Here is a 20,406-nt window from a genome sequence, read left to right as displayed (position 1 = left end):
ATTTGCTGTCACAGTTTAAAAAACAGGCCTACTATATAATTTGTTCTCACTTTTGTGGATGAGTACTTTTCCCATTGCTTTTGAAACTCTTTTTTTTACTTTTATAGAGAGCTTGTCTGTTGTAAATTTATACAGTTGTTTCATTACCTGCTGAAAGCCTGAAAGGTATAAGTTATAGTATAACTTAGAACAGTTCTGCTCGTAATAGAACATCATTGAACTGTAAAAATGATAAAAATCTTTGAAAAAGAAAAAAGAATTCAGGCTTTTGCACCATGGAGTAGGGGTGGGAGCTTTTTGCTCGTTTTCAGATATGTTTGGAAATCACTTACAAGGAAAAGACCAAAATTAAAGCAGGATGTTAACAATTAACAAGGAATATCCTTAGGGGACAGATGTGGAACGACCATATAACATGTAGATCAATGAGATTACACACAGCAAATTCAGCCAGTCTTGTCCTTTTCTTATACTTGCATGGGTGGTAAAGCAAAAATTTGCGTGCCTTTTTCTTGGGGGGGGGTTTTCATTCATCTCTTTGTGTTTTCAAATGAGTTTACATCTTTTTTCCTTTAGGTTGCAGCTCGAATCTTGGATCGCAAGTATGAGGTTTATGGCAAAGACATATCAACTAGTGTGAAAATTGACAGTGAAATATACAGCCCAGTATATGACTACAGAACTGAGTTCAGGGAGTCACAGCTTCCTCCATCTGCTACATTGCTTTTCAAGGTAACCACACATGTCTGCTCCTTGTTAAAACGTAGTGTAAAAGTTTGGAGATTTGGAAAGACTTTTGTGTTCTCCTTATCTTTTAACAATTAAAAGTGGCATTGTGTATTTTTATCTTTTGTTTTAGAAATTTAAACTCTACATTCTTCTCATAAAAATGAAATGGAAGGTAGTTCTTTTTTATTTTATTTGGAAAAAAAAATTGAATGGCTACTGTTATGTGTTTGACTTCATCTGCTGGTTTAATAGTTTCTTGTTTTTTATGCAGACTTTGTTGTTTTGCTTATATTTAAAGCTGTATTGAATTTGCTTACTAGTTCTTCATCACCTCATGCTTTTTCTCTTTCCTTTTTTTCATCTAGATATACACAATTGACAATTTCTACCGACAACTGACAGTGGTTGGGTATGCACTGCTCAACATTTTTGTGGAGACGGGTTCGGATCGTCAGCCGAGCGTGGACAAAGCGGGACTCCAGGTAGATTGATGGATTGTGTATTTGTATTATGCCAATTTCAACACAGTTTAGACCTTTAAGAGGGTGGAATGTTTTGACCTTGCTTTTCATGGACAGCTTGGGATGAAAAAGATACAGTATCTTGGTAGAAAGGTGATTAATTTTTTTTTAAGTACTTGTGATCAAATGCACTTCCTCATTCAGGAATCAAACACAAGTCTTCTGTTTGCAACTACAAAGACCTTTGTACTCAGTGCACACTGCCAATCAGATTCATCAATTTGAGTCACGACCAGCCAACTTTTCCTTCATGGATGGACAAAAGCTACAATTTTGACACAATTCAACTGATTTGACCTGCAACCTTGTAAAACAAAAGTATTTGATTTTGAAATTCACAATCGAATTTAGTTGGAGCCCATTATATTGTATCAAAATGGAGGCTTTTTCTTCATCCATGAAAGAAAATCTTGTTGGCCCCGATTCAAACAGATAAATTGGATTGCCAGTGTGCAGTGGGTATTACCATCACACCGCAGACGCTGGCCCTTGTCAACTGCTAGGCTTGTTGTTCTTCACTTTTCTTTACAAAAACGTGACCTTAGGATGACAGGGTCATAAGTTCTGTGAGCTCAGTTGTGAAAAACGTAATTTATCAAATAAAGTGTCCTGTCATTATTGTAATAAAAACAAGCTTCTCTATTTTCACATAGGCCTATGAACCAAAAATAGTGTAAACAGAACTTGAGGCATTTATAAGGGAAGAACACCACTTCAAAATTATTAATCTTCTGTGGTTTGCTTTCATTTATTTGATACAATGTGACTTTTTGACTGTCATTTCCATCATATTGCAAACACTATACACAATTTGAAGGATGTGAAACTTTTTCATTATATGAGGTCTCATCTTCATGATATATGTCAATATTAAATACTGATTTTGATTTAGAAGGACTAGGATATTCAGTTTTTTCACTTTCCTGTTAAACTATGATTGTGAGGCTCACATTAAGTTATAAGTTTTTTGACATGGCCGATGTAATTGCAGGTTTGCGGACATTGTTGATAGAGGTATTTCGGCAATGTTTTAAGAAGTGACAGCATTTATACTTTTGATTTCTGTTGTATGTCCTTGAGCATGACAAGGTGCCCATGATTCAAGGAGTGCTGCACTGTAGGGCAATTAAGGATGTTTCAGAAATGTATATATTGAAATAATTGAATGATGATGACCTTTGCTTCTAGGTTTTAAATGTATGTCTAGGTTTGAAATGTAACTACACGTACATGTACTCCATTACAATGTGCATTTCTTTCACAAAGGTGAATGAGATGGTGTTTCTCAAGGTTCATCGTTCAAACTTCTTTTTTTTTAACTGTCCTTTCCTGTATAGTTAATGTATGGTTGTGAAAGTTCTTTATGTGGTTCAACTGGTTTTTCTTGTTTCTGTGAAATATTTTTTCTTGTGTGAATGGTCATGTGATTGGTGTAAAGTGCTCAGAGCTTATACTAGTATGGGATAGAACGCTATATAAATGCAATCTATTATCATCATTATTAAACTTTCAGATTTCACTAAATGAAGGTGGCCATCAGATCAGGGTGTACAGCCAAGGGCCCAATGGTGTGGACCCATTCACGGAGAAATGTCTTCGCGACGCCAACATCAGAGCGGTGCCTTGTGCTTCCCTGCTGGTCCGGCTGGCCAAAGTCCCAAAAGGACCGAAGGGACGACCTCTGGAGGTCAGATTTTTGCTCACTTTTGATTGAATCATTCTAACACTGTTTTCTGCCCTCTTTTGACCCAATGTAGACCACTAAACAAGCTGGCTGATTCAAACTAGCTTCTCGGGGCCAATCTGGGCCATGAAGGATATTGTATGTCACAGAAAGACAGCCATTATATTTACTGAAATATTTCGGGACAAGGGACTCATTCTCTCGTCTTTTCCATCAAAAAGTGAAAAGCCTGGCTATTACACATAGGTCCTGTGTTTTTTAAAATACATATGCACGCTAGGTTTCCTTTCATGAAAACTTATTTTTCTATATATTGATTTATCTCCAATTCTTAGATGATTGTGCGCCCATTAATGAGCAGATTTCGCTCGATAAGACATTTCACTCTGATGCAGGGTACACAGATTATATCCCACAAGGGCATTTTTAAAACAAGGTTGTTTTGAGGGAGTTTTTGAAGCTTTCCTCCTGGTCCTATCAGAGATAAAAGTAAATTAGAACAACAACATACACTGCCTTTTATGCATTAGATTGCTAATTGGACATAAAAGATCTTCGTCAGAAAAGAACTTCTTGTTCTAGGGGTTTTGAGCAAATCAAGAAAAATTTCCGCATAAATTACTTCAACCAGTGTTCAGAAATGTTGTGGGACTCAAAGAACTTTTTTGTTGGAAGAAATTTTCTGGGAAATATATACAGCTTTTGTGCGTTAAGAGAGAGTTTTACTTCAAAAGAAATTCAAGAGGTAGCTGTATGGCTCTAACAGGTTCTGGGCCTCTATCTCAAGGGAAACGGAGGAAAAATAGACCTTTTCAAAACTGTGTATCTTCAACAGACAGTAAAGATTTTTCTTGTGTCTGGAAATATTTCTTTCGTTTATTGCTCTATTCATATCCTTACTTGCTAGTAGAATATCATGCAGATCACTTGTCCTCTTTAAGGATATATACATTGATTTTGGTTTCTAATCTTGTAGTTTCATGTCAGCCTGTGAGTACTTTGGTAATATTCTGATGCCAACCATAAAACTTATGATTAAATTTATTTTTGTCTTGTGTTCACAGACTGCTTGTCTCAAGAATTTCAGCCGTCTTATTTCTTCCTTGAACTTACCATAAGTTTTTGTCTTTGTGGTATGCAGGCCGCCAGGGTTCCCAAAACAGACTGGGCACGTCTGGGTCTGTGGTATCCACTACCCAAATACTCAGACCGCGTGTACCTGTCCAGTCAGTGCGTGCCCACGCGAGGGGAGAGCATGCTGTTCCACGCCATGCTGAAGCGACCCCGCACTTCCATACGTGATGCTGTTGCTGCTACCACCAAGGCCAAAGAGAGTTTCCTCAACTCCGACAAAAATATGGAGCAGTACATAAGGGTATGGTTGGAATTTCTATTGTTTGCCATTTTGTTTCATCTAAGAAAAAAACATGTACATATTTAATTTTCAACTAAGCAGAATAGCCCAGTATGTGAGAGAAATACTGGTCTTCACATGTGATGCAATTGAGAAGAAGATTGATAATAATTTATAGAACATGGCATATATGTGTGATTTTTCTGTGTATCATTTTCAGGAAATGCCATCCAACCATCGTTTAAAATGTTATATGAAATGTTAAAGGAAATGCGGAATGTGCCAACCAATGCATCATCTTTTTATAGTATAATTTTAGAATACCTTTTTTAGTTGTGCATCTAATAGGAAAAAACAAATTTTATGAAGGATACAAAAAAGGGAATTTGTCTTTAATTTTATGGAAACTCTGACTTCTGTAAATCATATTCCTCACATCCTGTAACCTGTTCATTCTATTTTCTCCTAACAGAATCAGCTCACAAAGTCCATGGAGTCAAAGCCTTTGGATCAAGACTTGAACTTCATCAGTCAGTATAGCCCCAGGCAGGGACTCAAGGTAAAGTGTGTCAAAATGGAATTCATTAAATAATTACTTTATCATAGTTTTTAATGTTGTTGTTTATGTAGTATTTTGTTATAATTGTGTAATATTTATTTTCTTGTACATCAACTTGAAACAAACTGTTTTTAATACCAACCCTCCATATAATTAGAACGTTTGCTCCTTAACTATGAAGCTGTTCTGTTTTGTATCCTTCCATGCACTGAAATAACTTTACACAGACTCAGCCAAGTAAAGAGATGTCTGTATGTATTCATATTCCACTTTCAAGTCAATAATTTGACCAGGTCTGTTTTGTGTAAAACTAAAGATGTTTTTAACCAGAGTCAGAAAAATTTAACTTGTCCTTCAACACCTAATCTTTTTGTTACTACAAGATGAATAAATGCCTGGTCACAAAGTCCTAGGTTGAACAAAAGTGTTTATTTTCTTAACAAGCACCTTTTCTATCAGTGGTGAAAGATTGCCTTTTCTATCAGGGGTGAAAAATTGCCTTTTTTGTCCATCTACCCAGCTGGCTCTTGACAGTGCGGTGAACCTTCCATGGGCAAACTTCACCTACGCACACATCTGCCTCAATCCTCCAGGGGCATTTTACATGGTAAGTTGTTTATAATCCATTTAGCCCTAGCCTCCAGGGTCTACTGGCAGACCCTTACACCAAAGCTTAATTTTGATTCGAGTTTTACGGCACTTGCAACACAAATAGGTCTTATATGTGCCAAGAATTAGAGGTGTTACTAAGGAGTGAGATACAAAGAAAAGAAGGAAGAAAGGTACAGCAAGGACGATAGATAAGATGTTTGATAGGAAAGAAGGAGCAAACCACAGCAGGTGCCCGCCAACCACCCACCACTACAGAGTTCCTGACAGCAAACCTCTCAATTCAGACACTTTCTCGCTGAGACATGTGTTTGGTTTTAAGAAAAATAATGGTAGAGTGCAAAGAGGTATGTGTTTTGTTTCAAAAGGGTAATGATCTAGTGCAATGAGCCTGCAGGACTGACCCTGTGCGTAAAGTTTCACATGTTTGGATTTTTTTTTTTTTTCATTTTGGAACCCTGTTGCTCTTTCTCTTTTCTGTATCGCAGCGTGCTGGGGTATTTATAGAACTAGACTTCTTGAACGGAAATGCTAATTGTTTTGCCTGTTTATATTTCAGGGTACGCCACATGCAACCTACGACAAACTGACCTTCACAGAAAACCTTGACCCTCGCAGCACTCACAGTTCACCAGCCTGGAAAGACGGCTTTAAGGTTTGACCAGTAAAACTTATTTTGAAACATCTGAACTCTAAAAAACCACACCCTGAATGCACAAATCATCCTTTTAATTGTGTCGTTGTCTGATACGGACATGAAATTTATGTCTATGGCCTCACTTACACGAGTTACATATTTAGAAAGTGCGCTGCTCATCAGGGCCACCCTAGACTCTGTACTCTACGCAATTCATAGAAAAAGTGGTTTAGAAAGTGTCTTATATGTGGCGTCGGTGGCCTAGTGGTTAGGCTCTCGAACTCGCAACCGTAAGGTCGTGGGTTCGAATCCCGTCAGGGGCCCGACGTTGTGTCCTTGGGAAAGGCACTTTGCACAAATTTTCCTCACTTCACCCAGGTGGAAATGGGTACCCAGCTATAGACAGTGAAAGATTTTGTCAGTTTGATAGTGTTTGAGCGCGTGAAATCCGCAGCTTGCACTGTATGCTTCCGCGGAAGCTGAGAATGTTTCTAAGTGTTCTCAGAGGGTCTGCTGGGGTAATAATAGTTGTAAAGGGCATAGAGCAAGCTCTTGAGCATGGATATGCGCTATATAAATGCAATTATTATTATTATATTTTTATAAATATCATTGAAAGATTCAGATGTTGTTTTATTTCGTCTATCTTTGTATGACATCTAAGTTTTCTTTGCCTGCGGACTGCTTTATCTAAAAATTCAACGGGCCATCTATTATTATGAAAGAAAGCAAAATTCAGTTCTCAGCTTTTCAAACTGTCTTACTATCTCAATATAATCCATTCATATAACCCTGAACATTATTTAATTGTAGAAGTTTTACGCCTCCATCAACACTATGTAAACCATTTAGGAAGGGGGCTGCTTTGCTTCGACCCCGCCTGACAGGGCTAACCAGGACTGAGAAGGATACAACATCCTAGCAGAGAGTCGGAGATACTCAATAAAAATTCTCTCCACACTCGGAAATGGAAATTGCAACAGCGAAGCTTCTAAACACAACACCACAGACATCTAAACATCACACCACAGACATCTAAACACAACACCACAGACATCTAAACACAGCACCACAGACATCTAAACACAACACCACAGACATCTAAACACAACCCCACAGACATCTAAACACAACACCACAGACATCTAAACACATAACCACAACACCACAGACATCTAACCACATAACCACAGACATCTAAACACAACACCACAGACATCTAACCACAACACCACAGACATCTAAACACAACCCCACAGACATCTAAACACAACACCACAGACATCTAAACACAACACCACAGACATCTAACCACAACCCCACAGACATCTAAACACAACACCACAGACATCTTAACACATAACCACAACACCACAGACATCTAACCACATAACCACAGACATCTAAACACAACACCACAGACATCTAACCACAACACCACAGACATCTAAACACAACACCACAGACATCTAAACACAACACCACAGACATCTAAACACAGCACCACAGACATCTAAACACAACACCACAGACATCTAAACACAACACCACAGACACTGGTAGGCTGTAGTAAAACCCTGAGTTCTAAATGGTAACTTTTTTTGTTATTTGTGAAATGGTGAAATGGTATGAGTTTAACGCCCCTATCAACACTATTATTGTTATTTGTCCCCAGCATTTTCCTCGGAGGTCCTATCACAGGTTCCTTGTGGCCATCATTCACCTACAGGAAGTGTTTGTCAACGTCTCCAGGGACAACTATAAGTACGGTCTGCTGGAACAGGTGAGGTCGTCATCTTCATCATCATCATCATCATCATCATCATCATTGCCTTTCTCACCCTGGGGCAGGATATAGGCCATGAACATACACTCTCCACCTTTCCCTATCCTGGGCTAGTCGCTTGATGTCACTCCACGTCTTCCCACTTTTCTAATATTTGTTCCCCCGAACAGCTGAGCTGCTTCTGTCCAGACTGTATCCAGTGGGTTTCGCTGACTCCTAGTATGTGCAGCCTATATCTTTTCTTCCTGCTTCATACATGGTGCGAACATTCCACGACGCAATCCGGAGAGACTTGTTCGACAGAGAAGGTTTCAGGTCAGAAGAGTCCTTTCGACTTTATCCGCTATCCTTCATTGTTCCTGCTGATGCAGAAGCTCCTCCGTCTCCCAAGATGGAAAAATTATAAGGCATGTTTTGTTCGTGTTTCTATAACTTTCCTTTTTTACTGGGTCGGGTAGTTGGCCCTCCGCAAACTGTCACTTTTCAGGTGGCCAGACCTAGGCACCTTTAGTCGCCTCTTACGACACGCAGTATCACGGCAGGTGTATTCTTTACTCCCCCATAGTAAAACTACGGGGGCCCCCACCTGCAGGGGCGACAGGTGAGGTCACTGGAGCTATATACAGTATAACACACACAGCTCAGTTTCGTCAGGACCGGCCTCAGTAGTTTGAGGGATCCATAGTTTGAGGGATGTCTTACAAAGATAGAGAAGAAGAATAAAATGGAACCGCAGGCATAGTTCGACGGAGGATGCGTGATTTCGAGTCCTCTGTGTTCGACCTGTCTGTGTTATACTGTATACATCATGTATCTGTTCACTGTACTTGTGGGTGTGTCTGTGAGTTTGTGAGTAAGTGTGTGTTTTACTTTTTTAAATTGTCATTGTTATGTATCTTTCTTTTTTGTGTTTGTTACTATCTTGTAACACCTCTTATTTTTGGCACTTGTTTGACCTAACTGTGTTGCAAGTGCCGTAAAACACTAACTAAAACGAAAAGTGTATATTCTCATGTTTACATGAATGCATGTACTCGAGTGAGTGTGTGCATGCGTGCATGCATATAAGACATTTTCTATTATTGCAAAATAACGTATGCATTATTTCTTTTCACATAAACAGGCATGGACAGCTGTTCAGATCTTCAAGGACAAGTATTGCTACACAGAAACTTTCCAGTTGCCTCTTTTCCAAGGTGCGCCCAACCAGCAGATGCTGAAGCAGTTGGCACGGGAACCATGCAAGGAATGGATGGAGAGGAACATCCGTGGAAAATCTGTACGTTCAAACAAAGTTTTGCCAATTTACACTCTTTGTCATAGACTGATTTACACTGCCCATTTTCTAAGTCCATTTGAAAGGACATCACTTTGAATAGTGTGAGGTTTACTGAATAATTAAAAAAGCTTTCAATATGCTATCCTGCAATACATTACAATCACAATTTCTTCCTTTTGCTGCTGACATAAACAGTTTTCCGAAACTATGAGAAAGAACAACTTTTGGAGATGTCCAGCCTCTACAATATGGTTCTGGGCTGAATTGCATGAGACAAAGCCTGCTGGAATACCATAATGTACAGGAATCATGAATAGCTAATCAAACCTTCATTGGTTTTGTAAATACGATCGAACTTGCTCGAATGACCACCTGCCCAAGACAATCACCTGTACAAGCGACCCCTTCCTATTTCCCCTCTTGCATTTTCAAGAATATTATAATAACACTATCCAAGATGACCACTCATCTAAGATTACCACTCTTGTCCTGAACAATGGATGATCATCTAGGACAAGTCCGACTGTAATATTATTGTGTCAATCTTTCTTTTGTTTTAGGAACAAATCACCTTCTTAATGTCAGACTCCGCCATATACCATTTTGAAAAGTGACTAATAATAGATAATAATAGATAGCATTTGTATAACGCATATCCCCGCTCAACAGCAGGCTCTATGCGCTTTACACTATATTATTATCCCAGCAGACCATAGAACACTCCGAAATATTCTCAGCTTCCCGTGAAGCATACAGTGCAAGCAGCTGATTAAGCGCTCAAACACTAACAAACTGACAAGATCTTTCGCTGTTTATAGCCGGGTACCCATTCCCACCTGGGTGAAGTGAGAAAAATTTGTGTAAAGTGCCTTTCCCAAGGACACAACGTCGGGTCCTTGACGGGATTCAAACCCACGACCTTACGGTTGCGAGTCCGAGAGCCTAACCACTAGGCCACCGACTACTTATAATGTAGTCTGACACTGAGCAGTCAAACTGTATTGCATTGTTTAAGCGGGACATGTTGGCCTAGTTTTTTCATTGTTTTTTCCAGATCAAACTGCTGGAGGGAGCATCTGTGTTTGTGCGCTTGTGTGACGCCCGCCGAGATGATGAGCTCATGTATGATGTTCCATCCTCGAAACTAGTGAGTTTCTCCTATCTCAACTTGTTTTAGTTTCCTCCAATCCTTACAAAGTGTTTAGGCTGCAAACTTTTTATGGCTGTCGAAGTGAAAATGCTCTCTTTAAGGAGACTCCAAGGAAACTCTGTTCATTTTGTTTCTTATCCTTGTGTTCCCTTAATGCTTTATTTTTAAACATTTAAATCATATGAAAAAGTATTAGTCAAGGTATCCTTGTTTTATTTATATATATATATATATATATATATATATATATATATATATATATATATATATATATATATATATATAGGGGGGGGGGGGGCATATGATTTGGGGAATAGTGGATAGCTCATCGGTGTTTGTGTGTATTTTTCTGCTTGGTCTTGGATGTATGCCTGCTCATACGTAAGCTTATCATCAACATTATGTGCTTGAGACCATAGTACTAGATACTGCAGAAACTTATGTTTGTTTCAGTGAGTAGCAGGCCCCCTAGAGTCGGTGCTTGATTGATTGATTGGATAGATGTTTTACGGCACTATCGACACAATTTTGGTCATTTAAGCGCCCATAGTCAGTGCTTGTCACAGTTTCCTTCACAGTGAGTGACACAAGCGATACTTGATCATCTCCACAGACTAACACTTCCAATATGTGACAAACAAAAAAAAACGACAACTGATATATGATTGTCTGTTCAACGTAAGGTCTATTGTATCTCTGTATGGACCCAGCCCGAAACTTTATTAATAGAGATCCATAAGCTGAGGATTGTGTGGTTGGCAATATCTAGAAGTAGAAGGGTAGTAGTAGAGAGCGATTTGAGCTGAAGTGGGTTTTATAATGCATACCACATCTTTTATTGACTTTCGGTATGGGTTCCACTCTTGCAGGTCCAGGTGAACGTGGACTACATCCCTCGTGGCCTGGAAGAGCAATACAGCCGAGAGCGGGCCGGCCGGCCACTGGAGAGTCTCATCCCACACGGCAAGGCCACCGACTACTTCATGGAGGGACTCAAGACCAAGTTTAAGAGTGTTAGTTTTTTTAGTTTTAGTAGAGGTTTTTACGACGCTCGCAACTGCATAAGGTCATATGAGCGCGAGAAGATTAGAGGTGTTACAAGAGAGTAACAAACATAAAAAAGAAGAAGGGGGGATAAGGACGATTGATGTTTGATAGGAAAGAAGGAGCAAACCACACCAGAGCACCCGCCAACCACCCACTTTAAGAGTGTAAGGCTTATTTTAATTCTAGTCCTGCGGGGTTAACTGGAAGAGGGCTCTTATCGATCGATGACCCACTTACGTCGCCTGCGGGCTTGTGCCGCGGGGCGCCGGGGTCAGGCACTGGTCACGCGAGCGTACCGCGGCAGGTCAGGGAAACACCTCATCTTTTATAGCAAACTGATATGATCAATGAATAAGTGTTGCGATCACACGAATAATCCCATTATCCCCTCGTCGGTAGATCAGAGACGCTGAGATTGGAAGTTACACCAAATCGAATAACTTTTCCAGAGTTTTCCAGATTTCACACCTATTATGAATGAACTTGCGAACAGCTGCTTATCAGCTATCGTTCGAAAGGGGGAAAAAATGGGATAATTTCCTAATATTTATTTTATTCAGTTGCTCTCAAATGTCTCCCTCTGGTAGGACAATGGTTCAAAAACCACCAAATATGATTATTTACATCAGGAAACAACGTTTGGTGTAAGAATTAGATCGTTTGAAAAGTGAGGAAAGGTGTTTGCATTGAAAGATGAAAGTCCTATTTCCTGAATATCCTTTGAGTCCCTCAAGTGTCTAACTGGGTCAAAATGCTCATATTTCATTGGATGAACGTCTCAACCGACGCTCTGTTATCTCTACCAACGCCACGCGTTGCAAAACAATGCAGTAAGTTTGAGATGGACACTCAGGCACAAGCAGATTGACGCACACACATTTTAGCACACAGATGCAGACCCCGCCGTAAACGAAATGCGTTGCCCGCGCGGGACGACGACTGATCAGGGACCAGCTGTGGAGCGCCACGCGGGATTGCGCTTATCGGGCAAACATTTATCAGGGACCAGAATCTTAAGGGTTAAGTGCAGTTTGAACAAAGAACATTTCTTTGGCACCGTTTCATTTTGACTGCCTCCTTCACCCCCCCCCCCCCCCCCCACATTGAACAGAACTAACAGTTGAGTTCTTTTAGTTAGTTTTAGTAAAAGTTTCACAGCACTTGCAACATAATAAGAATAAGGTCATATTATAAGTGCCAAAGATTAGGGATTACCTGTATTACCTGTCCTGGGCAAGGTCATTGCACACCGGACAGGTCCATAAGTGCTCAGTTCCCCCCAGCACCAAAGCCCACAAGGTATCCATACTGATTGTTCCGGTGGCTGTCTGATTATGGCGACGTCTTTCCTTTAAAGATTAGGGATGTTCCAAGAGAGTAACAAACACAAAAGAAAGAAAGAAGATAAGGAGGATAGATGTTTGATAGGAAAGAAGCACAGCTGATTAAAACCTGTCAATTCTTTGCCATATCGACAGACCGAAGGGCTAGAACCCAAATGGCCGCTGGATCGGAAAAGTAAAGTAAAGTATAGGAAAGAAGGAGCATACCACGCCAGAGCACCCACGGACCACCCACATTGAGTTCTTTATTTTGCTCTCAAAGTACTCGAGATGTGAGAAGTAATGAACTAATTTTGCACCAAACTCTGCCAATATGTGCCTGAAAATTTGTTTCAGAAAGACGTCACTCAAATGCTCGAGGCCTGTACACAGTAGAGCAAATTCTTGTCCTTTTCAAGCAGTAACTTTGTTGTCATTATCAACTGCTCGTTATTTTTTACTTCATCATCATGACAAACAGAAAGTTTTCAGTAACTGTCAATTTTTCTCCACAGCTTGTCTACAAACTCTATGAAGAAGGAAACATGGCAGCAAACTAAAGACCGAAGACCACACAGTTCCCTGACGCCAAGATTTCATCTTGTTTCGTCTTCATTTCGTCAGGGATTTGTTGTGTGATGGAACAAGACATCCCTCTGTCTGCAGTTTCAAGGAATTTTGTGTTTTGATTTTTTGTCAAGTGTGTCAATACAAATTACAAAAAGAAAATGATAGCTTTTGGATTTACCCAGCGAAGTCATAGTGAGAAAGAAACAAAACTGTTTTAGTACAAGAAATGAATAGTTCAGTAATTTAAACTGAGCAGACGAGGGAAAGTAATTTACTGAGAACTCAAAGGAGATCATAGAATCATTTCAAAAAGTTTGATGTGAAAATTGAAGATGCAAAGTCAGAGATATAAAGATCATGTTATTGTAACCAAAGTGCAGAAACATCATCATGAGAGGAATCTATCTACTTGATAATTTATTAGTTACAGACAGGACAGAATTATTTTCAAACTTGGAAGAAAGTTACTCTTTTTTAGCCAAGAATGGACACTCCAAAAAATAACATCATTATGGAAATAGGCCTATCAAATCATTTCAGTTTTTCGGTGGATACTAGACAAAGTCTGTTCTGACCAATGGTGACTTCTCCTGATCTCATTGTGTGAAGAAACAATGGTGGTCCTGAGACCAGTCGATAAAAGTTGACAAAACTTTAGCTCAAAGTTGCAGATAACATAACCCACGGCTAATTATTGTGCGTTCCAATGTGAGTGAAAAACCTTGTGATGTAAACCAACAACAAACAGCAAGGTTGGCAATACTGCTGATCTTACTAGTGACAATCAAACCAAAGACGATATTAATTTATTATATTGACACTTGTGTGTATGTTGAAAAGCAATGACTAGTGTGAAACTGTGATCAACTTGTTGACAATGAATTCAGTTGTTGTGTTCATAGACTGGTATTATTTCCTGTGAAAAGACAATCAAAAACTTCGGACTTATTCCTTTGTGCTTTAATTCGAAGGGAAGTTCGAACGTTGTTATGGAAAGTGTGTTCCAGTTACTTGTGCATTTGGAGAAAATACGAGTATCTATTTGCTATAAATTTCAAAGACAGAAATAGACTGCTTGATAAAGACTTGTGTGCCTTTGAGCAAGTTGATTCCAACTTTTCTGTGCAATGATCAGACTGCAATTTTGTGAAAATCGGGAAATGGCTCAGATTTTCTCTTCATCTGAGGAATATAATGACCCTTCACGGAAGTTTATCTGCCACTGAACAATGTGAATTGACAAAGCCAAACCTCATTCTAAAGACTTCAACAAGAAACCCACTGGAGCATGTCAGTTGTACTGGCCAATTAACCAAATGGAAATCACAAAAGACCCGTCTCAGGTTTGCTGGAGGCTATCAACAGAGCATACTCCAAGCGAGGAGCACAAAGGTCATGAGAAAGATGACCTTTGAGACCGGTGTGACCCCCACCAAGATGATGTCTTTGGGCTCTGAGCGTGACTGTTACCACAAGTGGCATGTAAACGCTCTAGTCTTATGACATGTGGAGGCAATTTCCACAAAGGAAGAAGCTTCAGCCTGCATATCTTTTCTTTACATCATTACAATTTCTTACAAGAAGTATACTTTCATAAAGTTTTGAGTCTCTGAGCTTTTCTTGACCAGGCTCAAAATAAGGCTCTGCTCTCTTTTGCTTAAGGTACAGTTTGAGTCCATAAACAGTATTGTGCCTTGACATGTTCTCTTACACCATTAAAAGGACACAAAAGTTGAACTTGAAACTCTGATCTGACACAATCAGTCTCTTTTAGGCATGTGACTCATCACATGAGAGACAGGGCTATTCCCGGCAGGATGTGTGCCCATCCTAATAGTTGGGAGAAATGGGAGAATGATTGCCCTGTGCCTTCGTGGGCAGTCGCTACCACAGTTGCCCAGCCTCACAAGTTACCTTTCCCTTCTGTGACACTCTTAAAATAATATTGTTTCATGCTTTCTTGTTACTCTCAAACTCTGACTGTTTAGAAGTTACATGGCTTTTCAAACTCTATCGTTTGGTCCCTTTTAATTCCGTCAGAGTTGTCTTAATTTTCTTTTAGCTGAGTCTACATACTTAACCCTATCCGTACACCCTAGGGTTATTTTGTGTACCCCGGCAGTTATATTCTTCACATTTTAGAATACTTCTAGTGCGAAGATCTCTTTGAAACTTTCAATATTTCTCAAAAAATCATTTTTACCGACTGCTATGCCAAGCGTACGGGTCGGATTAACAAATAAATTTCCTCTTTGGAAAGTGGCGGCACAGAGTTCCCCACGTGGTATGGATACGATAGTAAAACACGACGTACGGATAGCTCTGTCACTCTTTTATTCTGAGATTTTCTATTTTATCTGTTACTTGTACTTCGTTTAGCAATCTCTTTAAAGTCTACATAATCTGACAGCAGTATATCTCTCAATTTTACACAGTTATGATGAGCTTCCTTATTAAAAAGTAATCATCTGCAGTTCTGTCCTTTTTGTTAATTATTTTCTTTTTATGCAATACTGTGGAATTACATGTATCCTCCACGTATTTTTAGCAATAACATTTTGTATAATTTACTTATGTGCTGACTTTGTTGTTAATGACTAGTGCAACCTTCCCAACATATTGTGATGTTTGACTGTGACACTCATATATACTATTTTTACAATTTAATTATACCCTTTAAATGTGCCTATCATGCTTGTTGTTTGTAAAAAGCCAAGCTACTTATGAAAATGATGTAGCGTTTCTAAAATGTGTTTGTCTACTTTGCTTCTTTAGTTCTTCTCAGTGACTGTGTTTCTTTGTTCCCAGCCATTTTCCATTTGTATATCATGGTAAAAAATGCACTCTTACTTTCATCAAGATACAAATGTATTCAAGTAGAAAAACACACATATTATACACAAAGATAAATTGCAGATAGCAGTGAATATACACAGACTCACAAACACATCCATCTTACAATGCACAAATTAAGTATCATCTGTTTTGTCAGTTCACGCAGTCTCTAGAGTACATTTACCTGTAGGCCAATAAAATCAAAAGTGCTATCTAACTCATCATTTTCTCAATGAGGAAAGAAACTCTGCCCATTTTGTGTATTTGGAAATATTAACAGACTTGAAATAAGCTGAAAACAATAATATAGATTTTTAGATGATCTCAAAACCATACCGAAAAAGCGCCATGCTACTGCTAGGAAAAGGAATGAGGCAACGGAAATAAAAAATGGATACCAAAGAAAAGCCCACAGAGAAGAGACATCATCTGAACTCTGACCCGTCTCCATTGATGGCAAGCAGATATTTATTACATGAGATGACTTTTTTACTCAAAGGCACAGAAAAGCAGCACTTTCAAAACGTCAGAAATTTGTGCGGTTGCTGGCAGACTATAATCAAATACTTGAACTTGAATGGCTCAAAAGAAATCCGTACTCTTGAAACCTAGTCAGGAGAAACTTGGACATGAATAACAGCGCAATATTTCATCACATTGTTTTGTTTTTCGCAATGAGCCTTAGAATCACCGTCCTTTCTTACCTCATGGCACAGTGTGGGCCACCAACTAAAGCTAGTCTCAGAATCGGAGCTACTTTTCCTTTGCCCTTTTCAGAAAATCTTGACCTTCAGCTCAGTGAGACTACACATATCATATATGGCTGGCAGCCTCCACAACAGTCCTCACTACATTGCACCTACCACATGCGACCAGCGATTCAGTTTTTGTCTTTCAGGATGGCGATGTGGAAATGAAAGCATGCAAGTTTCTACCTAAACGATATCTCTTTGACTGTACGAACTCTGAATTTAATCATATTAGTCTATGCATCTGAAGATTTCCACCAGGGCGTTTTTGTTGAGCTAAAATGGATATGTAAAGTTTATAGTGTGCCTTCAATTTATGTCCTAACACTCACAGAAAATTAGTGTTTGCATTTGGGTGACAGGTTATTTATTTTACATTTAATTAGAGAATCCGCCAGGAATAAAAATGAAAAAAAAAAACCTGTTTACTTCTATCTTTATTTGAGGTCTCTTCAATATATTTTGCAAGCGCCTCAGAATACAGCATCCTGAGGAGCAACTTGGAAATCAGAGCAAGCAGTCTCGACGAATCAACTGTACTCTGTATGCGATTTATATACATGATATATGTGTACGTTCCATATCAGAGTATGTGACAAGTGATGTTTGTGTTACAATTAGTGTCTCAGGCCTTCAGCAACCCACCCTCAGCAAATTAAATGCTTCTACAAGAGGCACACCAGACAAAGTTTAGCTGAATACATTACATTAGATGGATGATGTTAGCTAATGCAGGTGAAAGAGACAGTATCTCAACTCTTGTTGCTTTGGAATCTCAACTCTTCTCACTTTGGAAAAGAAAAAGTCAACAGCAGTCACAAACTGCATGGAGATAGGAAAGAGTTACTATTGTATGATTGTTAGTATGATATATTAGTAGTAGGCCTAGCACTTGTATTTATCCTCATCACTTTTTTTTTTAGTACTGTGTCCCACAACAGAAATTTCTATAATCTCAGAGTCTAACATGAACCTTCTCGCTGCCATATTTTCTCCGACTCCTACAAATATATATATCAATATGTATCTTGAATGTATTGTTCTCTTGTTCTTATTGGTCATCCACTTTCTCACCATCCCTCCACCTTTCTCTCCTCTGGAAGCTTGAGGCAGCCCTGGCTGTGCTGCTATAATATATGTGTCTCCACGCTGTGGATTCAGGCACTCGTCAATTTTTTGGCATATGGAGTATAATTGGAGTCATCTGAAAGCCGATTCATTTGCCTTGCTTTCTATGAAAAAATACCCGTCTATCTTGAATAGAACTGGAGATATTTGCAATTGAACGAGGTGAGGGTAGCCTGGTTTCTGAGGTAAAATAGTAAGAAAATGGCCGCCAAAGTTTGGTAACTTTTATAGCTTGGGAGTTCTTATATAGAAAATTTACATATTTTGTGCCATTAATCATAGTTTTTCACTAAAATTTACTTGGAAATGTGTTTTTATATGGACATAAATGGGGTTGAGCCAAAAAAACAAAAATTCAACAAAAATTACCAAACTGGAAGAAAAATTCCTGTTTCTTCGACTTCATTGTTTTGACGGTGCGTGTCATCTCTAACTCACAGTCTGCTATATCCAGGCCAATCCATGTTTTTATGTTTCTTTGTCTTCCTTTGGCTCTCCTGCCCCACATCCTTCCTTCAAGCACCTCTTCTGCAATGGTCTTGTGTCATTTTAAGAGGCCAAAGTGTTGTATTTTTCTACAGTTTATTTTATTGAGCAGAGTATCATGTCTTGTGTGAAGAATCTAACAAATCAAATTTTTTTGTTCATCAAACATGACAAGAGTTCATTTCCGGTTTTGAACAATTATTTGAAATGGTAAACACTTACAGCTCCTATTCGTTTCTCATTTCTCCACTATTTGTCCTTGTTGTTGTTATCGATCCAGTCCACTATTTGTCCTGAAATATGAACATGTTTATGTCTCTATAGCTTGTTCACGATCGTCTGTCCTGGCTGTCCGCATTTAAAAAAAATTCTAGCTCATTTATTAATTTACCTGTGCTCACAAAACTTTGCATGGCACTTCTGCAGTTTAGCAAGCAAACAACATTTTTTTTTTAAACCTTGATCCAGTAATAAAAAAGTTTTTCTCTTTGGGCCCTATATTAAACTGTATTAAAAAACGCTCTTTGGATGCATAAGCAGGATCACTAAAATAAATTACTTAAAGTAACCATGCCAACATATTGCTCATTTTGAGACAGCTGCACCACCCTGCCCCCACATTTCAGTCTAAGCTTTCAGATTTCATCCCTTGGCTGCAACGCCAGCTATAATAAAGCTGGGGTTGCCCAACGGTCTAGACGTCTCCACATCAGTATTGAAAATTACTTACCATGTCTCTTGAACGGTGTTTCTTAAGCGAACGTTCAAGTGTGGTGTTGAGGAAAATATGTCAACTTTTTAAGTTTTTAGGTGTGTGCCCCGATTATTTTTGGGACCCGCTTAAGGCTTGCATCAAAGTCAAAGAAAACATGTCAGAACCTTAGTTTGCAGTGACCTTTGTGAATGAGCTTTTAGATTCCGTTGGTCATTCAAGACCCATATATATGCAAAGATTTGAGAAGATTGAACAGAGCGATTTCGTTTTGTCTTGTTTTAACCGCTGTCAGATTGAAGTGAACAAGCTATACCTGTTGTTGTCTTGCCTTATTCTGACACTCTGTACTATATATATCACTTTCTCTGAACACCTGTGTTTCTCTTTGATAGAAACAAACCCAACCGATGTATTAGATCTTTGGTTCTCTTTTTGATGTGAGCTTATTAACCCATGAGAAAAACAGCTTGATGTTCTTTCATGTCATGAAACTGAAATCAAGAGAGAAATTTCTGCACAGTATTTCTCCCCTAAACTTAAACCAAACTAATCAAAGAAGCAAATATCATTTCTTTCTTCTACGTGCCCAGTCTGTCACTGTCAGCCTTGTGTTGTTTCCAGCTTCTTCTACTTTTCTCCATGTATTTTTATGCTGAAACCATTATTCAAGAAAGCAATATATATATCATGCTTATATTGTAACTTAAAATTAAAAGTTAAACATAATTTCTTTTTAATGCTCAAACTGTTATGATGAATGTTTTCATCGACTTCTTCACTCAATCTGTGTAATACATACGTTTATTAATCCTTAGATTATATCTTTACAGTAAATTTCCGTCCCGATAAAAGCTTTTCAATTTGTTGCTTGTTGTTATTTATTTACAAATTAATGTGTTTGTGTGTTTGTTACAGTGCACTGCAATACATGCGTCTGTCTTAAAATGCTTTCATCATTAGGTGGAAAACAATTCTAGCTTTTATTTTTTTTTAAAGAAACAGTCAGATTTTGTGGTTCTCTGTTTGCTTTCTAAGTTTGTATGTGGAACATTCTATTTGTGCATGAAAGCAAAGTTGTACCAACGGACAATAATATCACATTGTAGGCACTAAGAGGCCATCAGTCCCCACATCAATTAGACAGCAATTAGTAGTGAGTGAGGATGATCATGAGATGAATTCAGCATTTTAGATGCGGACATTGAGCTTTTCACTTGTTCCACACATTGGATCTGCACTGTGTTAT

At 38.7% G+C, this 20,406-nt stretch overlaps 1 protein-coding gene across 1 annotated transcript in view; it reads left to right on the top strand.

The window, feature by feature from the left end:
• Positions 1-15,444, top strand: part of LOC101862447 — a gene marked incomplete in the record, with an annotated part of 59,817 nt that extends 44,373 nt beyond the window's left edge. Inside the window, 12 exon segments of the mRNA XM_035972179.1 lie at positions 577-732; positions 1,095-1,211; positions 2,764-2,937; positions 4,076-4,309; positions 4,761-4,847; positions 5,368-5,454; positions 6,016-6,111; positions 7,769-7,876; positions 9,003-9,158; positions 10,213-10,305; positions 11,178-11,321; positions 13,193-15,444. Coding sequence (XP_035828072.1) covers positions 577-732; positions 1,095-1,211; positions 2,764-2,937; positions 4,076-4,309; positions 4,761-4,847; positions 5,368-5,454; positions 6,016-6,111; positions 7,769-7,876; positions 9,003-9,158; positions 10,213-10,305; positions 11,178-11,321; positions 13,193-13,237 — 1,497 coding nt within the window.
• Positions 15,445-20,406: the final 4,962 nt, after the last annotated feature.

Source organism: Aplysia californica, unplaced genomic scaffold (genome assembly GCF_000002075.1).
Source record: "Aplysia californica isolate F4 #8 unplaced genomic scaffold, AplCal3.0 scaffold00602, whole genome shotgun sequence".
NCBI classification, from domain to species: domain Eukaryota; kingdom Metazoa; phylum Mollusca; class Gastropoda; order Aplysiida; family Aplysiidae; genus Aplysia; species Aplysia californica.
This window is presented reverse-complemented; position numbering and strand designations above follow the sequence as displayed.